Here is a 22211-nt window from a genome sequence, read left to right as displayed (position 1 = left end):
TCAAACATACTATATCTGCTTTCCACTCCTTCAATAGACCCCTAATACGCAGCCTTTTTTTGAGGGCATTCAAACCTCTCATATTCCATGCTACGATGTTAAGCTTCATGATCCACCAATTCGACCCCTCCCACGCCCCTACCTTGCACAGATATCGTCTGGCACCTGTCAAAAAGAAGAGCACTATCTGACTCCTTAAATCTTGTGGGGGCAAGACCATAGGTAGAAAAGTCCCCCAGATCAGAGTCAAACTGCCTCCTGGAAGTTTCCATAGAATTGAACAAAGCTGCCAACTCCTCCTTCTTCCCCTCATCAGAAACACCAATTTTTGGGCAAAAATTGTGGCAGCTTTCAACTACCCAGCTGGAAGAAATCTTTTTTGATCCTAATTCCTCCAACCCGATTGATGCTGAGACATTGTCCTCGTCCCTACGTGACCCAGGCCCAATTCCAATTTCTTTCTGTCCACTTTGAAACGACTGAACCAGGTCCATTGCCTCCCCCCTACAGACCCCTGCAACCGTCCCAGAATTCCGACGAGATGAAAAGACCACCGGAACCTAATCTGAGGCAGAGCCCGTGTCCTCGCTAGCATCGCCCATCTCCACAGAGCACTCCGGCGAACCTCACCAACATCTCCAGTCTCCATTCGGCGCTCCGGCAAGCTCTGTGTGTTCTCCGGCAAAGAAAGCGTCTCCAGCACCCTATAGTTAGTTTCCGGCAACGACCCTAGTATCCCTTTCACCTGCCCAGAAGCCGAAGAAGAGACTTCTAACAAGCCCACCATTGCGGCGTTCCACCTCTGCGGCCCAAACTTCCTCCTCCTATAAGTCACCATAACTTTGCCCTTTTCGGTGGGCTGTGCCTCGATCGCCAGACTTAGAGGATCCTTGCCATCAGTGCTGACAGCCGCCTTGGAAGCTTCTTCAGCCGATGACCCAACCCCCCTGTCCACTGATAAGACCTTTGCGACCACCAGCGATGGACTTGCCGACCTAGCCAAGTCAGATCGCAAGCCATACGTGACGTTCTCATGCTTCTTCGACGAAACCACCTCTTCTGAACATATTGCTTCTAAAGGTCCAGCATGCCCTAGGCTATTAAAACTCAGGCCCGAGCCCATCGTTCCTTTAGGCTTAAAACCCGATCTCTTCTTCACCCTCAACCATTTATTGGGCTTAGTAACTTTCCTTTTCAGCCCAGACCCCTTTATCCCCTTCGATGTTGACTTCCTCTGACCAGCTGAATTTTTATCTCCCTGCCCAAGCCCAAGCCCGCTACCCTCCATAATCTTAAACGCCATGTCAATCTGCGACAGCCCCACGTCACACTCCCGTTGCAGACGCTTCAACATCTCCCTAACTTTGAGGAGATCGAGACTTACCTTAGAGTAGGTCTGCCCAGCATGGTGCCCCTTCCCCCCCTGTCCCGTCATGCGATCAAAAGCAGTCATCGAGTCTTGTGACATCGCCGGTGTTTGGGAGCTACTCGTCGGAGCTCTAAACGAACACCATCCTTCGAGCCTTGTCTTCCAACCTCTATAGATGCTTGGACATGCCTCGCCGGACATAAAATCTTCGTCGGAACCACCCCGGGATCGCCGTGAGCCCTCTCTGATGCGTGGGTCTTTGTTGAAACCAATGCTTTCCTGTCAAACTCATGGGTTTGCTGTTCCATATGACCAGAAGCAGTTTTTGGCCACCTTCGCACCCTTGCGAACTGTTCTTGGCCGGAGTTACAACCCTCCACGGTTTGCTTCGACGGCAGTCTCACCGCCTCCGCGTAACTCCTATGTCCCTAGACCTCCTTATCACTCTTTTCTTCCCTGAACACGCGATGCTCACTAACCACTCGATGCTCACGTAGGGAAGAGTTTGCCACTCACATTTCCTCACTGAAACGATCCCACCCTATCCCCCACCGACCTTCTGGAATGATGATCGAGCCACACCTTCCATCAAATTCCTCCACCGTCAGAAAACAACCATGCCTAATAGCACACTTCTGAGCTATTATTCTAGGATACCCAGCTCTAGACTGATCCCAAAAGACTTATGAGTTATCCACTGCTGCCAAATCCTCCACAATTCGCACCATCCAAGCTAGCTCATCCTTCTTCATGAAAATGGACCTATTAAGTCTTTTGCTCCTCTCAAAAATCCTCACCCCTGATGTCCCTACCTTAATCAGCACCTCAAACTCCTTGGATTCCACCGACCATCTTCTCGAACCAACCATGACACAGCCTAAAACTAACACCAAACAGCTCTCACGCGCCACCCACGCGCCGACACAAGCCGAGGCTAGGCCAAAGCAATAAATGGTCGGTGTTAATATTAGCCTAAAACTAACACCAAACAACATACTGTTGGAGAAATGTATCCTAAACTCCAATCGAATTGCATAGCACTTTAGTTGTGTGGAAGAAAATTGTTTATTCACTGTATTATTAATGAAGCAATAGGCATAGATAAATGTTCACATGTTACTTATCAAAAAAAAAAAAATGTTTACATGTATACTTCTAATTGCTTTTATTCTATCACGTAAATGTAAGGTCCTTAAGTTACATTGAATAAAAGAAGAAGCAGCAGGAGAGGATAGGGAGGAAGAGGAGAGTAGGTGATAGAGATGGGGAATATGCAATGATAGAGAGGGTCGGGACAGTAGATGAGATGGGGGGGGGGGGGGAGGGGGGGGGAGAGACAGATGCTGGATATTCAACTGTTGGCCATTATGGGAGCAAATGGAGGAGCTCAATCAGTGTCTCCAGATTGGGTGCTAGAGAGGGTATTAGAATTATGTCATGCATTGGGCTTAACATGTGACATAAGGAGGATTTGCTGGCTCTGTTTACTGCCATCGAGGCAGTAGATCTAACAGGGGAGTGGGCAATGGTCAACAGGTGAGTGACAAATTGGGGAATTGAGGAAATCACGAATTAAAGCAGTTGGAATGCACGATGAAATATGACTTTTTTTTTTTTTTTTGATAGGTAATATCAATTCAAAAAAAGCGCAAAGGGGCACAACCTATGTAAGGAAAGGAATAATTATTTGACAATGGAAAATATAGGGTTCTTAACATTCCCCCACCCTTAAAGACAACCTAGCCCTCAAGGTTGATGATTAATAAATTCGGGAAAACGGGCCTTCAGAGCCTCATATGGCTCCCAGGTAGCATCTTCTTTGGGTAAATGGGCCCATTGGACAAGAACTTCGCGTCGCAGCCGTATTATTCCACTTGACCATCCTTCGATCCAAAATCACAGCAGGCTGAATACGAACCCCCTGTAGAAGTAATATCAAGTAATTGTTGATGACAAAAGACTCGCTCTCCTAACTTCTTCTTGAGGCAAGAAACATGAAAAACAGGATGAATGTTGAATTTTGGAGGCAGATCAAGGTGGTAGGCAACATAACCGATTCGTTCCAACACCTTGTAAGGCCCATAGAATCGAGGCGAAAGCTTCTTGGAGGGATGTACATTAACAGAGATTTGTCGATAGGGTTGCAATCTAAGAAACACCCTATCCCCTACCTCAAATTCACGCTCACTTCGATGCTTGTCAGCTTGTTGCTTCATTCGAGCTTGGGCAGCATGGAGATTGTCCTTGAGGATTCGCAAGACTTTAGTGCAATCTTGAAGGGTGTGGTCCAATTCATCAATCGATGAAGATCTTGTATTATAAGTAGGGATGATCGGTGGGGCTCGTCCATATAGAGCTTCAAACGGAGTCATCTTAATTGATGAATGATAAGTAGTATTATACCACCATTCGGCCCATCAAAGCCAACGAGTCCACTCCTTAGGTTTATCTCCCACAAAACATCGCAAGTAATTCTCTAAGCATCGATTCACTACTTCAGTTTGTCCGTCTGTCTATGGATGATAGGCCGTACTCATCCTTAGTTGAGTTCCTTGTAATCGAAATAGCTCCTTCCAAAAATTTAAAGTAAACACCTTGTCACGATCACTTACAATAGAATGGGGAATCTCGTGCAACTTTACAATATTATCCACAAATACTTGGGCAACAATGATTGCTGTATAAGGGTGTGCTAATGGGCAGAAATGAGCATATTTTGTGAGCCGGTCGACAACCACAAGACTAGTAGGCTTACCTTGTGATGGTGGTAATCCATCTATGAAATCCATGGATATGTCTGTCCATACCTCCTCCGGTATTGCGAGTGGCTGTAATAGTCCAGGACTTGCTACTGTTTCTCCTTTTTGACGCTGACATGTCTCACATTTGGCGACAAATTGCTTGATGTCCGCTTTCATACCCTTCCAATAAAAAACACGAGTAATTCGTCTATAAGTACGAAGGAATCCGGAATGCCCAGCACTAGGTGAGTCATGACATTCTTGTAAAACAATTGATTTGTGGGAAGAATGAGAAGCCAAAACTATTCGTCCCTTATACCGCAAGTGATCTGTGTTCCATGAGAAATGGGGAACAGTGGAAGGATCTTGCTCTAGCTTCTGAATAACTTTCTGTAATTCAGGGTCTTCTTGTTGTTCTTTTTTAATCTGATCAAGAGTAGCACATGCTGGAATGGAAATGGCAAAAACCTCTGAATGCTCCGGAATCCGTGACAAGGCATTTGCTACTAAGTTCTCCGCTCCCTTTTTCTAAACAATCTCATAATCATACCCCAATAATTTAGTAACCCATTTATGTTGTTCCACGGATGAAATTCGTTGCTCAAGAATGTACTTCAAGCTTCGATGATCAGTACGTATCTGGAAATGCCGCCCGATCAAATAAGGCCTCCATTTAGTTACTGCATGGATGATAGCCAACATCTCTTTGTCGTACACAGTCAAGCTTAAGTGCTGAGGAGACAATGCCTTACTGGTAAAACAAGTAGGTCGACCTTCTTGCATTAACACTACCCCAATACCTAATCCCGACGCATCACATTCAAGAACGAACATTTTGTTGAAATATGGTAATGCAAGAACAGGAGTGGTTGTCATGGCTTGTTTGAGTCTTGCAAAAGCCTCACCTGCAACATCATGCCATCGAAATGCATCATTCTTCAATAAGGCCATTAAAGGTGCACTAATCTTACCATAGTCCTTTACAAACTTACGATAGTACCCAGTCAACCCTAAAAACCCTCGTAAGGCTCTGATTGTTTTTGGTACCGGCCAATTGACAATTGCCTGAATTTTGGATCGATCTGCTGCCACACCATTGCGTGATACAATATGACCTAAATACTCCACTTCCGCTCTCGCAAAGCTACACTTGGACTTCTTAACAAATAATGAGTGCTCTCATAAAAGTAAAAACAAGTCGCAAGTGGTCCAAATGATCTTCCATAGTTGAGCTGTAAATAAGGATGTCATCAAAAAAGATTAATACAAACTTACGGAGATATGGTCGAAAAATGTCATTCATCAAACTCTGGAAAGTAGACGGCGCATTGGTTAATCCAAAAGGCATCACCAAAAACTCATAATGGCCGTCATGAGTTCTAAAAGCTGTCTTGGGAATGTCATCCTCATGAACTCTAATCTCATGGTATCCAGAAAGCAAATCCAGCTTAGAAAAATGTTGGGCACCTCCTAACTCATCAAGCAGCTCATCAATGACAGGAATCGGATATTTATCTTTGACAGTGATGTGATTCAATGCTCTATAGTCAACACACATTCTCCACGACCCATCCTTTTTCTTGACCAACAAAACAGGAGAAGAGTAAGGACTAACACTGTGTTGGATAATACCTGAATCTCGCATTTCCTTCACAATCTTCTCAATCTCAGATTTTTGAACATATGGATAACGATATGGTTGAACATTGGCTGGTGCACTTCCAGGAAAGAGAGGAATATGATGATCATGGGCTCGCTTTGGAGGCAACGTCTTGGGCTCTAAAAATATATCTCCGAACTCCTTCAAAAGTGATTCTATCTCTGGCTTCTCTTGTTCACTGACCTTTGCCTCCTCGTGCCTTAATTGAAATAAATACCTCTGACGTTCCTTTTTGAGAATTCGCTCCATTCGGTGGCTACCAATAGTAGTAACATTTCCTCCTCGCTTGCCACGGAAAGTCACATTCAGCCCATTTAACATGAACATCATAATTAACTTTGAGAAATTCCAGAGTACATCTCCCAGAGTTCGTAGCCACTCAATTCCCAACACTACTTCATAATCACCCAGTGGTAACAGATAAAAATCGTCTCGCAACTCTTGATTTCGCACTAAAAGTTTTACTCTCGAGCATTTTCCCTCACAAGTCAAGGTTCTTCCGTCTGCCAACTTTACCTCAAACTTATGACAGGTCTCCACCGGAAGTGAAAGTCTTTTGGCAACATCCTCATCCAAAAAATTGTTGGTGCTTCCTGTGTCAATTAAAATTGTGACAGGTTGGCGTTTGATATATCCGCTAACCCTCATTGTTTGAGGGTTGGAGTAGCCGGCTAATGCATGAACGGTAACTGCTAGGAGATCATCATTAGTTTCAGATTCTTCATTGTCGGACTCAAACTCCCCACTATTAATGTCCAAGTGTGTCGGTACTTCCACGAGTTCAATCATTAACAATTTTCCTTGCTTGCATTGGTGTCCTCTGTGACACTTCTCATCACAATGCCAACAAAGCCCCTTAGCTGACCGTTGCTTCAGCTCTTCTTGTGTCAATCGAGTAACGGAAGGTTTTTGAGATAAATTTGGAGCACCAGTACTTCCACCAGCCATCCTGCTCACTGCTCTGGTTGTTTTGCGATTTTCCTCGCTCAGCCTTTCCTCTTGTACTCTTGCAATTGAAAATGCAGCTGTGATTGTCCTTGGTCGTTGGGCCTTGACTTCTCGTCGTATCTCTGACCGAAGTCCCTCAATGAAAGTCCCTACCAACTGCTTTTCGGACCATCCTCGAGTTCAGTTGTAGAGGCGCTCGAAGCGACTTTGATATTCGCTCACAGTAAACGTTTGTTGAATCTTTGCCAGCTCCATCTACATTATCATATGCTGAAGGACCGAATCGAAGACGAAGTCCACCCACAAATTCATCCCATGTTGGTTCTCCACGACAAGCCACGCTTTCTTGGGCGATTTTGCTGTGCCGTGTGGGTGCTGATTGTGCTGTAGTGGGCTATTGCTCTATCGTACTGAGTGTGTGAGGATCGCCGTCAACGTGGGTGGTAGACGTTCATCTCTGTTCGGTGGTACGGTGGTTGTTGATTCCTGGGTGTTCTGGTGAGCGGCTGTGGGAGTTACAAAATTTTCTGCAACTTTTGTTCTGAAATTTTGCTTCCTACGTGTTTATCTGGGGAAGAAGGTGGCTGTTTGGTTGTGGCAATTGGTGGAAATCCCTATTCCAGTGGACGGGTAAGCTTATTTCAGTGTGAGGATTATCTTATTTTGGTTTAGTGTTGGTAGTTTTGACTATTTGGTAATAGAGTTAAGTTAGCACTTTCTAGCTTATTGTATTCTGAGGATATCTTATCTAGCCTAAGGGTAAAAAATGAAAGTTCTTACCATTTAAAATCAAAGAAAAAACCAAAGAAAAACAAAGAAAGATATGACCTCTTCGAGGGGGTCTAGCCTCCACAATTTGCTTATAGCAATTGATTGAAATTGTTATTGGATGGTTGGCCTAAAGGCACTTGCATTGCTTTTTATAGAGTAGAAAATAATCCTAATCTCAATAGGAATAGGATTAATAACCCTAATCCTAGTAGGAGAAGAAATCCTAACCTAGTAAGGAAAGGAATAATTATTTAACAATGGAAAATATACGGTTCTTAACAACATCATTATTCTGTGCCCCATTTTGTTTATCGGCTGCATCTGTATCACCCAAGAGTTGCTCCATTGATTCGGTCAGAACCTCCTCTCCGGCATGTTTTGTGCATATCGCATCACTACTGGTCATCTCCACAATTGCCAGCCTGGTCAGAACCACCTCTCCGGCCTGTGTGACTTCTTCTGGCTCTATTTCGACCCTTTCTGTGCCGAACCCACCCAAATTTGTTGCCAAAGCCACCTTCAGTTTGCCTACTGGAATCTCTATGCTCATCGGAACTTCACTGTCTTCTTTTCCCATGGCATGTGCATCATCGTCTGGCTCAGTCGCTCTATCTGCGCCTAGGATTAGCTCCTATGCACTACTTCGACTGGTCTCCGGTGACTTCTCACTCACCAACAGGAAGAGACGCACCCGTTGCTTTACCCGCCAGCTTACCCCTGTCCTGGGCTTCCTTCGGTAGTATGTTTCCATGTCATATTTGATGGGCTGCCTGTAAGAAGGCCCATTGTCACTAGACCCCTCCTGGACCCGAAATTTATCAAGCGTTTTTTCTAGGTCCACTTGATTTGTAGCCCCACCCTTCCTAGTTATAAAATCCACATGAGTTGTTCCCTCCTCCACGTAACCCATTTCACATTTCTGCACATATCTTTCAATTGTGCACTCGAAATATTCCAAAAGATCTCTCATAAATCTCATATTAACTACCCTTTCGTCCATGAGATCCACCAGCTCATTCCATTTTGAAACTGCATGATTCTCAGCCTCCTTGATCTTCTCCTTGCCTTTCTTGACATTTTCATCAATTTCCTTTATGAGCACATCTTCTGAATTTCCCACATTGCCCTCACCCCTAACCTCTGTTTCCGAATCTATCTTCCCCTCCACCACATACGCAAAAGTCCACCCAGGATCCACCGCTCGTGCCTGTATTGGCGTAACAATCTTCTTCACATATGCATCCCTCAATTGATCCAAATGCTTCACGAGCCTCCCCATTTGAGAGATACAATGCCTCCAACCCTGACCTTCACACTTCTCTGGTGTTACAACGAAACTGCGTCTCCCTCCACAACCATATTCAATTATCTCCATGAATTTCCCATACTTGTTCATCCTTTTCTACAGAAAGATGACCGAGTCGCCCATTCAATGATCTCTGCATGCACCCATCTCCATCAATTTCGACACCAACTCATTCATCATCTTGAGTAACCATACCAATCTCGTGACTCCCATGACAATCGTTCTTATATTTCCCCTTCCCATTCCGTCAACTTGACATTTTGACTCCCATCGCCTGAATGTAACTCATACGATTTTGATTCCACGTAAAAATAACCCACGTAACCCATCGTAAAATAAAGAATCAGAGGAGAGGCCTCCGATTACCTCATGCGCCACCCACTCCCTCAGGCGCTGCCCATGCGAGAGAGAAAGAGAGAGAGAGTACTTTGGTTGTGAAGGGATCATCTAAATCGACAGGAAAGGGGAGGCTGGTAAATATTTTTAATGAAGCCAAAACTAATTTCATGGATGTGCAAGGTATGAATGAGCTTGAGAAAAGAATGACGACTACGAGGAGGTTACGAGAGTGGAAGGCTGATATTGTGTTTGCACGAGACTGTTAAGATTTGAAGGAGGAGTTTAGAGGGAGAAGAGGAGGAGGCTGTTGTAATCTCCTGTCATTCAACTTATGTTAACCTAATACAAGCATCATATTATATAGGATTAGAGGAAATACCATAAAGACTAAACTACCCTCAAAACTCTAATGACTCAAACCCTAACACTTCTAACACTCCCCTTCAAGCTGGAGCATATACATCATATGAATCCTGCTTGGAAGATACAAGCAAATGAAAAACATACTCTAACACTCCCCCTCAAGCTAGAACAGCTTGGAGCACACAATACAAAGACGTATACAAATAACAAGTTAATTTAATAAAACTTTTAACGCAGGTCAAAAACTCGTCAAAAATTGCAACAACCAAGATTTGATTGGATCTCGCCGCAAAACACCAAGGCCAATCGGATATAACGATCACTAACACCAGATGTGATCGGGTCTCGCCGCAAAACCCCAAGACCGGTCAAATACATCAATCACTAACAACAACAATCACATTTCACGTGATCAACCAACGAGTTTCACCTCAAAACAACTACTGAAAAAATCAAATTGAACAGTCGTTGGAGCTTCGCCGGAGCTTCAAAACTGGCCGAAGACAAGCAGAACACACCGACAGTACCAAAAACAGAAGCAAAACAATGAGAACATAACAAAAACCTTCGCCGGAGGCTCATCGAACCTTCGCCAGAGATCGCCGGAACTTGCCGGATAAGGCATAACATTCTGGCCACTCAAAAACCAGGTTGTCTCTTTACATAACGAATAATCCGAGTAACAACTTCCCAATGTTAAACCCGAGGAGCCTCCAAGAACTGACTGACAACACTAACGGCATATGAAATATCTGGCCTGGTGATAGTAAGATAGTTCAACTTCCCAACTAGACGACGGTATCTGCCGGGATCTTCAAATAATTCACCTTCATCCTTTAGTAATTTCTTATTTGGATCCATTGGAACATCAACTGGTCGAGAACCCAAAAGACCTGCCTCTTCTAATAAGTCAAGTGCATACTTTCTCTGGGACAAGTTGATACCTGTTCGAGATCTAGCAACTTCAATGCCTAGAAAATATCGAAGTTTGCCCAAATCCTTTGTATGAAATTGATCCTGTAGGAATTGTTTTAATCGGGCAATGCCTCCTGAATCATCTCCAGTAATGACAATGTCATCTACATATACCACAAGGAGAATATAACCAGCACTAGTATGTAAGTGGAATACTGAATGATCTGTCTGACATCTTTGAAGACCAAACTTCAGTACCGCTTTAGAGAACTTTCCAAACCATGCCCGCGGTGATTGCTTGAGACCATACAATGCCTTTCTTAATTTACAGACATAGCCCTGAGACTCCCCCTGAGCGACAAACCCAGGTGGTTGCTCCATATAAACTTCCTCACTCAAATCCCCATGTAGAAAGGCATTTTTGACATCCAATTGGAACAATGGCCAATCAAGATTAGTAGCCATGGAAATAAGAACACGAATAGATGAAATTTTGGCTACAGGAGAAAAAGTGTCATCATAATCAATACCATACGTTTGCGTATAGCCCTTAGCAACCAACCGAGCTTTCAATCTTTCAACCAAACCATCAGGATGAAACTTAACTGTGTAGACCCATTTGCAACCCACAGTTTTCTTATTAGGTGGTAAGGGAACAAGCTCCCATGTCCCATTGTGATGCAAGGCCTTCATTTCCAATTCCATAGCTTGCCTCCAACCAGAGTCAGATATTGCAGCCTGCACTGTCTTAGGAATAGAAACACTAGAGAGATGGGAAATAAAGCAAGAAAGTGTAGGAGAGAAAGAACTAGTGGAGACAAACTGACTAAAAGGATGCTGGGTACTGCAAGAACGTGTACCTTTCCGTAGGGCAATAGGCAAGTGGTCGGATGGATGTGGAGGCAGCGGATCTGGAGACGATAAGGATGATGATGGCGGTGCAGGAGCTGATGGTCGAAGTCGGCGTTGATAAACTTGGAGTGGAGCAGGTTGGCGGCGAGGCAGCGAGACCGGAGGAGAAGGAGAGACCGGCACAGAGAGAAGAGGAACAGGCAGCGAAAGAGACTCGACATCAGGCTCAAGGGAAGAGTCACCCAAAGAGGTAGTAGCAGGAAAATAGGGGAGAGACTCAACAAATGTGACATCGGCACTAGTGAAGTAGCGTCGAAGAACCGGACTATAGCAACGGTATCCCTTTTGGGTTGTGGAATACCCAAGGAAGACACATTTAGTAGCACGAGGGTCAAGCTTATCAAATCCGGGACCCAAATTATGAACATAGCAAACACACCCAAAAACCTTCAATGGCAAGGAGAACGGGGATGAAGAAGGATATAATGAGGAGAGGTACCATCTAAGACCGAGGAGGACATCCTATTAATTAAATAACAAGCAGTGAGGACAGCATCACTCCAAAATTGTTTGGGAACATGCATATGAATTAAGAGACAACGTGCGATATCTAATAAATGACGATTTTTGCGTTCAGCCACACCATTTTGTTGTGGAGAGTGAGCACAGGATGTTTGATGGATAATGCATTTATCAGACAAATAAGAGGCAAACGAATGAGATGTATAATCTTTAGCATTATCCGAACGCAAAATACTGATTTTCTGACCAAATTGAGTCTTAATCATATTGCGGAAAAGTTGGAAAATAGAAAATAACTCTGAACGATTTTTCATTAAAAATAACCATGTCATACGGGAAAAATCATCCACAAAGGTCACAAAATTGTGGAATTTCTTGGCTGCAATATTAATTGGACCCCATACATCAGAATGAACTAACTCAAAAGCACTAGAAACCCTACTAACAACACGGGATGGAAACGAGACACGATGATGCTTACTAAGCTGACAAGCTTCGCAAGGCACAGACTCCTCATGACGAAGACTGGGGACTTGATGCTTCAATGTAGAAAGGGAAGGATAACCAAGACGACAATGCCACTGAAGAGCGGAGGCCGACGACTGCAACGCATGAGAGGAAATTGTAGGTGCTAGATCGAGATAATCTAGGCCATCAACTTCATGCCCCATACCAATCATCCTCCTCGTCTTGAGATCCTGAAAAATGCACAGAGAAGGATAAAAACTAACTGAACAATTAAGGGATTTTGTGATTTGACTAATAGATAACAAATTAAAAGGAAAGCCAGGAACATGTAAAACAGATAACAACTCAATGTCAGGACTCAGATGGGTAGTGCCTGAGCCGACCACTTTGGATAGGGAACCATTAGCTAGGGTGACACTTCTAGGTGATGCGACAGGATGATAATTAGAGAGGAAAGTAGACGAACCAGTCATATGTTCATTGGCGCCAGAATCGATAACCCACGGGTTGCTAGTGGAAGATAAAGGACAGTGAGATGCAGTACCTGACTGAGCAAGAGTAGCAGTGGAAGAGGAAGAAGCCTACTTATGGGCTAAGAACTGAGCATACTCATCTTTCGGAATGGAGATGAGATCATTCTCAAGAGGTGAGCTTGAAGTACCAAGTGGTCCAGTCGGGGCTAGAGAACCCTCATGAGAAGTAACCTGATTGGCAAACCCAGATGGTGTGCCATGTAAGTCCCAACAAAACTCCACATAATGATTGGTACGGCCACAATGAGTGCATTTGCGAGGCCCACGACCTCTAATGCGACCACCTGCCCGGAAATCACGTCCACCACGACCACCTCGACTGCCACGTCCTCCACGGGAACCACCATAACTACCACGGGCAGCAATAAATGCAGCATGATCACCAGTACGTTCCATGCTCAACAAAGAACCATGATCAGAAATAGTAGCACGCTGAACCCGAGAAAAAACCTCAGAAAGCAATGGGAGATCAGAACCACCCAAAATCTGCGCACGAACAGACTCATACTCAGGTTTCAAGCCGAGAAGAAATCGAACCACATCCACATCTTGACGTTGCTTCTCCATTTTCTTCAAGTCAGTGGAGAGCGGCTGATACATGTCTCTTTCCCGACAGACGGCCACAACCTAATTGTAGTACTCATCTAAAGATTGAGTACCTTGCTCAAGTCCAAAATATCGTTGACACACCTCATAAACTCGAGTGATATTCCCAGTGCCAGAATACATATGCCGGAGATGATCCCAAATTGCTTTAGCAGTAGGAAGATAGAGACATGAGGATCCAATGTGAGGTTCAATACTATTCAACATAAGAGATATAATCTGATTGTCGGCCTGGTCCCAAAGGCTTTTGGAGTCATCTTCCAGAGATTGCTCAGATTCCAAGTGAGAATACAGACCTTTCCCTCTCAAGTATACTTCTACAGATCGTGACCAATAACCATAATTTTTGCCATTAAGTTTCACAAGTGTCATAGTAGCCGGAACCATAGAAGCAGAATCGAAAGGAGGAGCCATTATAATGCACTAACCAGATGCAAACAACTACACAAGTCCACCAACCAACGAACTACCAAGGAGAATAAAAAAAAAAACTCACACAAAACAGCCCCAACTCGAAGCAAAGCTTGCTGACAATGATGAATGCCAACTAAAAACAACTCAAACCATGGTAGAATCGATAAAATTCGTCAAAAACTGACCTGAACTGGACTGAAGTTGAGCAAAAACAGGTCTAAACCATAGTGAACCGGAAGAAACCGAGAGAAATTGTCAAAAAACTGACCTGAACTGGCTTGAACCTGGCCTGAACTGATGGAAAATGGCCTGAACCGGACTGAACTGGCCGGAAAATGGACTGAACCGGCCGGAAAATGGGCTGGACCGGTCTGGACAGGGGAAAACCAGAAACCGGATAGCCTTATCCCGGTTTAAGGTTGGGATATCCTTATCCCGAATACGCGACAGCAAGCACCCGGAGCCAAACACCCAATCTTCGTCTGTGAAAACCGCTGGAACCGCGCCGGAGACTGCCAGACCTCGCCGGAACCGCGCCGGAGACAGCCAGACCTCGCCGACGACAACCAACCCGTGCCGGTGACACCCAGATCGTGCCAAAAAAAACCAACGACAACAAACAAACCTCCGGAGACTGCCAAACGCCGGCGACAACCAACCCCTGCCCAAATCGTGCCGGAAAACAACCAACTACAATCTCCGGCCACCGCAGAGTGTTAATCACCACAGACAGCACCGACCGACGACTCCAACCAATCATTGACGACTTAAGACCCATGGAGATGACGGCGGTTCATACCATCGGCGATGGGGAACCTGGCGCCATCTTCCACCACGAGCTTGAAGCCCAGCACTTCAACTGCCTTCGATCAGTAGCAATATAAATGAGAGAGGAGAAAAGAATAGAACCGGGGGAAAAAAAAAAACGATTAAAATAAAAGAAAGAAAAAGATTTGGGAGAGAAAAACAAGATATCAGGAAAAGGTATAAACCCTAGGCTCTGATACCATGTTGAGAGGTTTGCATGAAGAAAGTTTAGAGAAAAGAGGAGGCTGTTCAAAGATACGTAGCCTACCTCAAACATATTATTATATAAGCTTAGAGAATACATAAATGACCAAATTGCCCTCAAACCCTAATACATTCTTCTAACAAGCTCCATTGATGAAGGGGAGAGACTTTGGATGGAGTGAGAATTTGAGGAAGATGAAGTATGGGAGGTGGTGAGGAAGTTGAATGGCAACAAAGCACCTGGCCCTGATGAATTTACTATGGTTTTCTTTCAGAAATGTTGGGGGTTGGTAAAGGAGGACCTAATGGCGGTTTTCAAGGAATTTCATGAGAGTGGAAAATTTGGGAAGAGCATCAACACTACATTTGTTGCGCTAATTCCAAAAAAAGCTAGAGCGGTGGAGATTAAGGATTTTGCCCTATAAGTCTTGTAAGTGGAGTGTATAAAATAATCTCGAAGGTACTGGTTAGTCGGTTGAACTCAGTGTTGGGGAATCTTGTGTCACATACACAAAATGCGTTTCTTCCAGGTAGGCAAATACTGGACTCTATTTTAATGGCAAATGTATGTGTGGATAGTCGGATTCGATCTAAGGAACCAGGTCTCATTTGCAAGCTGGATTTGGAGAAGGCTTATGATCATGTAAGCTGAGACTTTCTACTATATATGTTAAAGAGGTGTGGTTTTGGGGAAAGATGGGGAGGTTGGATTCATCATTGTGCCTCTACGGTATATTTTCCGTTCTCATTAATGTAACGCTTGCAAGTTTTTTCAGTAGCTCTCAAAGAGTGAGACAAGGGGACCCTTTGTCTCCTCTATTATTTGTGTTGGTGATGGAGGCGTTTAGCAAGATGATGAATGCAACAATGGAGAGAGATCTTATGTTTGGATTTTCGGTAGGTTCGCGACATTCGAGGTAATGGTAGTATCACGCTTATTATTCGCCGATGACACACTTATCTTCTGCAAGCCAAAGGTGGAACAACTTCGTAATTTGAGATGCTCGCTACTATGTTTTGAAGCGGTTTTGGGGTTGAAAATAAATCTGTCAAAGTTTGATATTGTCCCTATAGGTGAGGTGAGAGATGTGGAAGGTTTGTCAAGAATACTTGGGTGTGGAGTGGATTCGATGTCGTTTACGTACTTGGGTTTACCATTGGTTGCTCATTATAAGGATCCATCAATATGCAATAATGTCATTGGGAAGATGGAGACTAAGTTGGCAGGGTGGAAGCGGATGTATTTATCCAAGGGTGGTAAGCTAACGATGATTAAAAGCATTCTTTCTAACCTACCCACGTATTATTTATCTCTGTTCCAGATTCCAATGGGAGTGGCAAAGTGTATAGAAAAAATACAAAGAGACTTCTTGTGGGCAGGTGTAGTTGACGAATTCAAATTTCATTTGGTAAACTAGTCCAAGATTTGCATGCCAATGGAGGTGGGGGGATTAGGGGTAAGGAATTTGATTCAGTTCAATCGAGCTTTGTTAGGTAAATGGTTGTGGAGGTTTGCCAATGATGGAGATGCTTGGTGGAGGAAATTAGTGGAGGATAAATATATATGATGAGGGGTGGTTGGTGCTCCAAGGAAGTAGGGGGACCCTATGGGGTGGGAGTGTGGAAATGTATTCGGAAGGGGTGGGATAATTTTAAGCAGAATGTTCAATTTGAGATAGGAGATGATTCTAGAGTGTTGTTTTGGCAAGATGTGTGATGTGGGGAGTTACCATTGAAGATTCTTTTTCCAGCATTGTTCAATATAGCATGTGCAAAGGAGGCATGGGTGGAGGAGAATATGGATAGAGCACATGGTGTTATTCATTGGAATGTTATGTTTATTTGACATGTTCATGATTGGGGAATGAAAGTGGTTTCGCGATTTTTCGAGTTATTGTATTCCCAACAGATTAGGCATGGTGGTGTGGATAAAATTTGTTGGATCCCCTCGAAGAGGAAGAATTTTGAAGTGAAGTCATACTATCAAGTAATGGTTAATCTGGCACCGGTGGTTGGTCCTTGGAAGAGTATCTGGAAGAATAAATCTCCTCCGAGAGTAGCTTTTTTTGTGTGGACGGCGATGCTGGGGAAAGTATTAATATTGGACAATTTACGTAAGAAGAGCATTATAGTGACGGAGTGGTGTTGTATGTGTAAGCATAAGTGGAGAATCAATTGATCATTTATTATTGCATTGTGAGGTTGCTATAGAGGTATGGAGCATGGTTCTTCAGATGTTTGGTGTTACATGGGTGATGCCGGGTAGCATGAAGGAATGTTTGGGAAGTTGGAGGGGACAAAGAGGTAATCGTACAGTTCTGCAAATTTGGAGAATGGTTCATTTGTGTGTAATGTGGTGTCTATGGAGAGAAAGGAATGCACAAAGTTTTGAGGACCGCTAGTAAGAGATACAAAATGAAGGCAGGAGCCCTCATAGATGAGTTCGAGCTCCACAAATAATAAGGAACTAGGTCTCCTGTAGAAAATTGTACAACAATAACAGTAAAGTCATTCAAACTAGTCCTATATATAAGGAAAAAAGATGAGAAGAATCCAAAACCAATTATACGTAACGAAAGGAAATCAAATCATACAATCAAGTCATATATGCCAAAGATACATTTTAGGTGAAATCAGTCAAATTGTCATAATACCAGGAAACAAGAAATTGTAACCAAATTCAACATGATGCCGCGCTCATTATTTAAATTTTGACGAGGTAGCGCCTATTTTAAGTTAATAAGGTGTGTATAGAGCAGGTTATAATTAGAAATACCTGGTCCAAATCTGAGAAAACAAGTTCAAGATTGATAACATCAATATCCGATGTTGGGTTGACTTTACCATTCACATGAACAATGTCATTATCTTCAAAACAGCGTACGACCTGGGAAAAAAATATTAGGCCTCTTATAACATTAAAATAAATAAATAATTGATAAGTAATGGAAATTTTATTAAAAAGTGTAAGCCGCTCCTAAATACACGGGCAATATACACCAAAGTGTATAAACCAATAGCACCACCTTACTCTTAACATTAGACACGTGGTACTCTCCAAAAATATAAGTTTAATGTCATAGAAGAAAATAAAAAACATGAAATGCATTGAACCTATCAAGCAATAGATTTAATAGAATTCAAATTGCAAAAGGACTAAGCACCTCTACAATAAAGCATTTTTTTCTTCTAGTAGTCTCACTTTGCACAATTTGATGCAAGTAACATGCATAAATAAAATTTCATCAAAATTGAAAAGAAACAGCACTTGGGAGGAAGTATAGCAGTTGAACAAACTAACATTGTTTGTTGCCAAGAATCCAAGCTTGATGTCATGTCTAGTAGTATAGTTCATAATTTGTGGGGTTGTCATCATGTCAATCGGTGTTGTTTGGAGTCCAAAGGGCCTTAGGTGGCGTCTTGATTATGTGGGATAGGAGGGTGGTGGAGAAAATTGACCGAGTGTGTCGGGGAATTCTCCTTGACTTTCACCTTTAGAATTGTTGAGGATCACTTCACTAGGGCTTTTGTGGGCGCCTATGGCCCTAATTTAGATAGGGATAGAACACTCCTTTGGGATGAGTTGGCAAGTTTACTTAGCTAGTGGAACTTGCCTTGGTGCATTGGGGGTGATTTCAATGTTACCAGATTCCTAGTGAGAGATCAAGTAAAGCCCGTTTATGCCCAGCTATGGCGGAATTTTCCAATTTCATTTTTGATCAAGGCTTGATGGACCTCCCTTTTGTGAGTGGAACTTTTACCTAGTCAAATGATCGAGAATCTCCTTCTTCGTCAAAAATTAATAGATTCCTCGTTTCTCTGGAGTGGGAAGCCAAGCTCCTAACCTATCACAGAGAAGTCTTCCTAAAATTTATTCAGATCACTTCCCGATCCTCCTCAACTATGGTGATTTTCATGGGGGTAGTAGGCCCTGCAAATTTGAAAATATGAGGCTAAAGTTTGAGGGTTTTGTGGACAGGGTGAAACAGTGGTGGGACTCTTATCTTTTCCGAGGCTCTCCTAGCTTCATTTTAGCTAGCAAGTTCATGGCTTTGAAAGTTGACCTAACGAGATGGAATGAGACGGTGTTTGGCAATGTAGAAAGGAAGAAGGTCCTTTTGGAGGATCTTTGTGTTCTCAGCATCATTGAAGAGGGGAGGGTTTAAGAGAGGGTGGGGAGTTTTCTCAAGATCTTTTAGATTTGATGTAGGGGATAGTTCTCAAATAAGATTCAGACATAATATTTAGTGTGGGGATCAATCTCTGAAGGAAGTCTTCTCAGAGTTATTTCGTAAGGAGGCGTGGGTCAAGGATAACATGAAGATTTCTAATGGTGTTATTCAATGGAATGTACCTTTTTTACAAGCGGCCCAGGACTAGGAGGTAGAGGTGGTGATGGCTTTTTTTGGGATGTTGTTTGCTCTCAAACGACAGATAGAGGGGGAGGATTGTATTTGGTGGACTCCTCCAAAGCAAAAGAAATTTGAAGTGCGGTCATTTTTTAACGTGCTTTCTACTTCAGGGGCGTCTACATTGGGGGTTTCTTCCATTCCTTAGAGGAGTATATGGAAAGCTAAAGTACCATTGAGGGTGAGCTGAGCTTCTTTGTGTGGACAGCAATTCTCAGCAAGATTCTAACTTTGGATAATTTGCGCACGAGAAGAATTATTATAGTAGAATGGTCTTGCATGCATAAGCGAAGCAGCAAATAAATTGATCATCTCCTTCTTTATTGCGAAGTAGCATGAGCCTTATGGAGTGTGATATTTACTCTCTTTGATGTCCCATGGGTTATGCCTGGAAGGGTATTAGTGTTGGTGAGATCAGAGAGGTAATCGTTCAATTATGGATAGTGGAGAATAGCCCCATTGTGTTTAATGTGGACTGTTTGGAGAGAGCGGAATGCACGATGTTTTGAAGATCATGAGAAGACACATGACAAGCTCAAAAACATGTTGGTCAAGACCCTACTCAATTGGGCGGGGGCTTTTAATGTTTTCCAATTTCCTACTTTGTCTCAATTTGTGGATTTTTGTTCTTTTTTTGGCCTTTAGTGAGACCTTTCTTTATATATATCCTGTGTACTAAGGCTTTTCAATGAATTAATTGTTTATCAAAAATAAAAGGCGCAACTTTTGGATTTTTTGGATCCAATCATCTAGCTACATGTCGCTCTCTTCTCTCTCTTCCAACCTCGCCTGAGAATAGGCGCGTGGGTGGCGCGTGGTTACTGGTTGGGGGTCTAGTTTTTTGCTGGTGATCTAGGGAGCGGTATGGCTACTTCGAGAAAGTGGATTGTGGAGTCCAAAACTTTCGAGTTTCTGATTAAGAGTGGGGTTTCAGGGGTAAGAATTTTCGAAAGAGGCAATAGGAAACAAAAAACCATCTTCTTGCACAAGGATGAGGTGGTGTGGTTGGCACGCATTATAGAAGACCTGGTGGCAGTGGATTCTTCAGAGGTTTTTTGGGACCAATCCAGAGCAAGGTATCCACGGATAATTGCACAGAAATGTGCTAACAGACATGGGAGGTTCCTGACAATTGAAGAATTTGATGGTAGGCATAGGAGTGGCTCGGTCATTATACCAGAAGGACGTCATGGTCAAGGATGGAAACGTCTCATTACGGAGGTGCACTTCGCCAAGCTTTCCCTGTGTGAGCCTAGGGAGGTTAGGGAAGTTATTAAGAAAAATGATGAAGGGGGGAGAAGAAATAGCTACGTGGAAGTTATGGGGTCATCGCTGCAGACGACAGAGGACTGTTTCGATACTTTCACTGAGCCAATTGCCAGGGTCCCAAGGTGGTTGAAGGAGGTTTCTGTAGTGAAGAATAAGCAAGACCAGCTTTCGGATACACAGGAGGAGGGTCTACATGAGTCCCTAGCCGCAGTGAGGTCGGACAGGGGCGGTATAGAGGGTCCGAAGAAGAATCAGCGTTTTGATGGGGAGGGAACGAGCAACCCAAAGGTAGGGGAGTTACTGGGTCTTCACGGCGGAGCTTCGGCGAGCAGGTTTCCAGTTCAGGCGAGCAGGTTGATCACCACGACGAGTCTGCCAGTCTCAGTAAGCGGAGCTGATCATGTGAAGGGACGGGAGGGGGCAGGTAGTCCTGTCGTGCAAGCCTGGTTTCGTGTTAAAGAGGACTTAATTAATGCAAAGGAGACGCTGGTAAGATTGAGAGGCGAGGTGGACGTGGGGCTCGACAGAATTGCGAGGGCTATCAGTTTTGTGGAAGGCCTGAGTGCTCTACCTAGGCCTGGGGGATCGTGTGATTATGGGCTAGTAGGAGGGGAAAATCATATGAAGGAAGTAGCCCAGCCCAGGAAGGTTTATTGGGGTAGGCCCAAGCATGGTAAGAGATACCATCCGGTCAAGACTTATTTTAGGAGGAAAGCTGTTCGGCCCGTCGAGAAAGGGGAGGCATCGGATGGAGGTTCGAAGCTGGTGGATGTGCCGGAGAGCTCGTCAGGAGGCCCTGTCGCTCCGGTGGGCCTCGCCGGTAGTCCCGAGGTTAGGCCGATGTCCTGCGACAGGGTGTCCCATGCCGGGTCTGTCTCGCAAACTGTCCCTTCGTCTCCGGCAGAGGTGCCGACAGAGGTCGTCCAGTCCAGTGAGGGGGAGGAGAGAAATAATCCGGCAAGTGAGGGTGGTCTGGGAGATGTTCCGACGGTGGGTCCTAGTTTCAAGGCTACGGTGGTGGCGAATTTAAGTGATCAAGCATCGGCTCCTCCGGTCGGTGAGCTGGACTGCTTGAAGGGAGGCCCAAAGTCTCTGGTGGGAGTCGCCGGTATCTATTCCAGTTCCGAGGAGAGGTTGTTGTCTTGGGACAGGGAGGTCGTTTCGGCCCTGGAGTTAGCAACCACATCTCCGTCAGAGGTGCCGACTAAGGAAGACATGCTCAGTGAGGGGGCGGCGAGTCCGGCAAGGGTTGACACTTTGGGAGATATATTGACGGCGGACTCCTTGGTCGAGGTTACGGAGACGATGGGTTCCTCGATGAAGACGCAGGGGCCTCTACCCAGTCTGGTGAAGGGGCTGGTCGACCAAGGTGATCTCAAGGGGGTCTTGGGTGTCTCTGTTTCTGGGATTCTGGGTAAGCAGCCTGGCAGTGGGGTGTCTCCGGAATTCTCTGGGTCTGCTACCAGCGTCGGTGAGGAGGTCAAGATGGGAGGTTCTCAGGGTGCTTCTGTGAAGGGTTTTCTGGGTAAGGAGACGGGCGTTGCATATCACAGACTGATAACCTGTATGGAGCTTCTACAGAAGTGGTGGGTTCTAGCTACCAGGATTCTTTTGTCCCAGATTCTGTTCAGGAGACACAGTTGGAGGTGCAGGAGAGAAATTTTATCATTCAGGCTTGCAAGGAAGTTGGCCTAACTTGTGATGGTGAGGAAGGT

General features: G+C 44.3%; 1 protein-coding gene across 1 annotated transcript in view; it reads right to left on the bottom strand.

Annotated features, from left to right (window-relative positions):
- LOC132176669 (GTP-binding protein-like protein) overlaps nucleotides 1-22211 on the bottom strand; it is a 68076-nt gene that overhangs the window by 26528 nt on the left and 19337 nt on the right. Inside the window, exon 4 of the mRNA XM_059588938.2 lies at nucleotides 17595-17705. Coding sequence (XP_059444921.2) covers nucleotides 17595-17705 — 111 coding nt within the window. The remainder of the gene's footprint in view (nucleotides 1-17594; nucleotides 17706-22211) is intronic.

Source organism: Corylus avellana, chromosome 3 (genome assembly GCF_965113065.1).
Source record: "Corylus avellana chromosome 3, dhCorAvel1.hap1.2, whole genome shotgun sequence".
In the NCBI taxonomy this organism is placed as follows: domain Eukaryota; kingdom Viridiplantae; phylum Streptophyta; class Magnoliopsida; order Fagales; family Betulaceae; genus Corylus; species Corylus avellana.
Note: the sequence above shows the minus strand (reverse complement) of the source record. Positions and strands in the feature narration are given on the sequence as shown.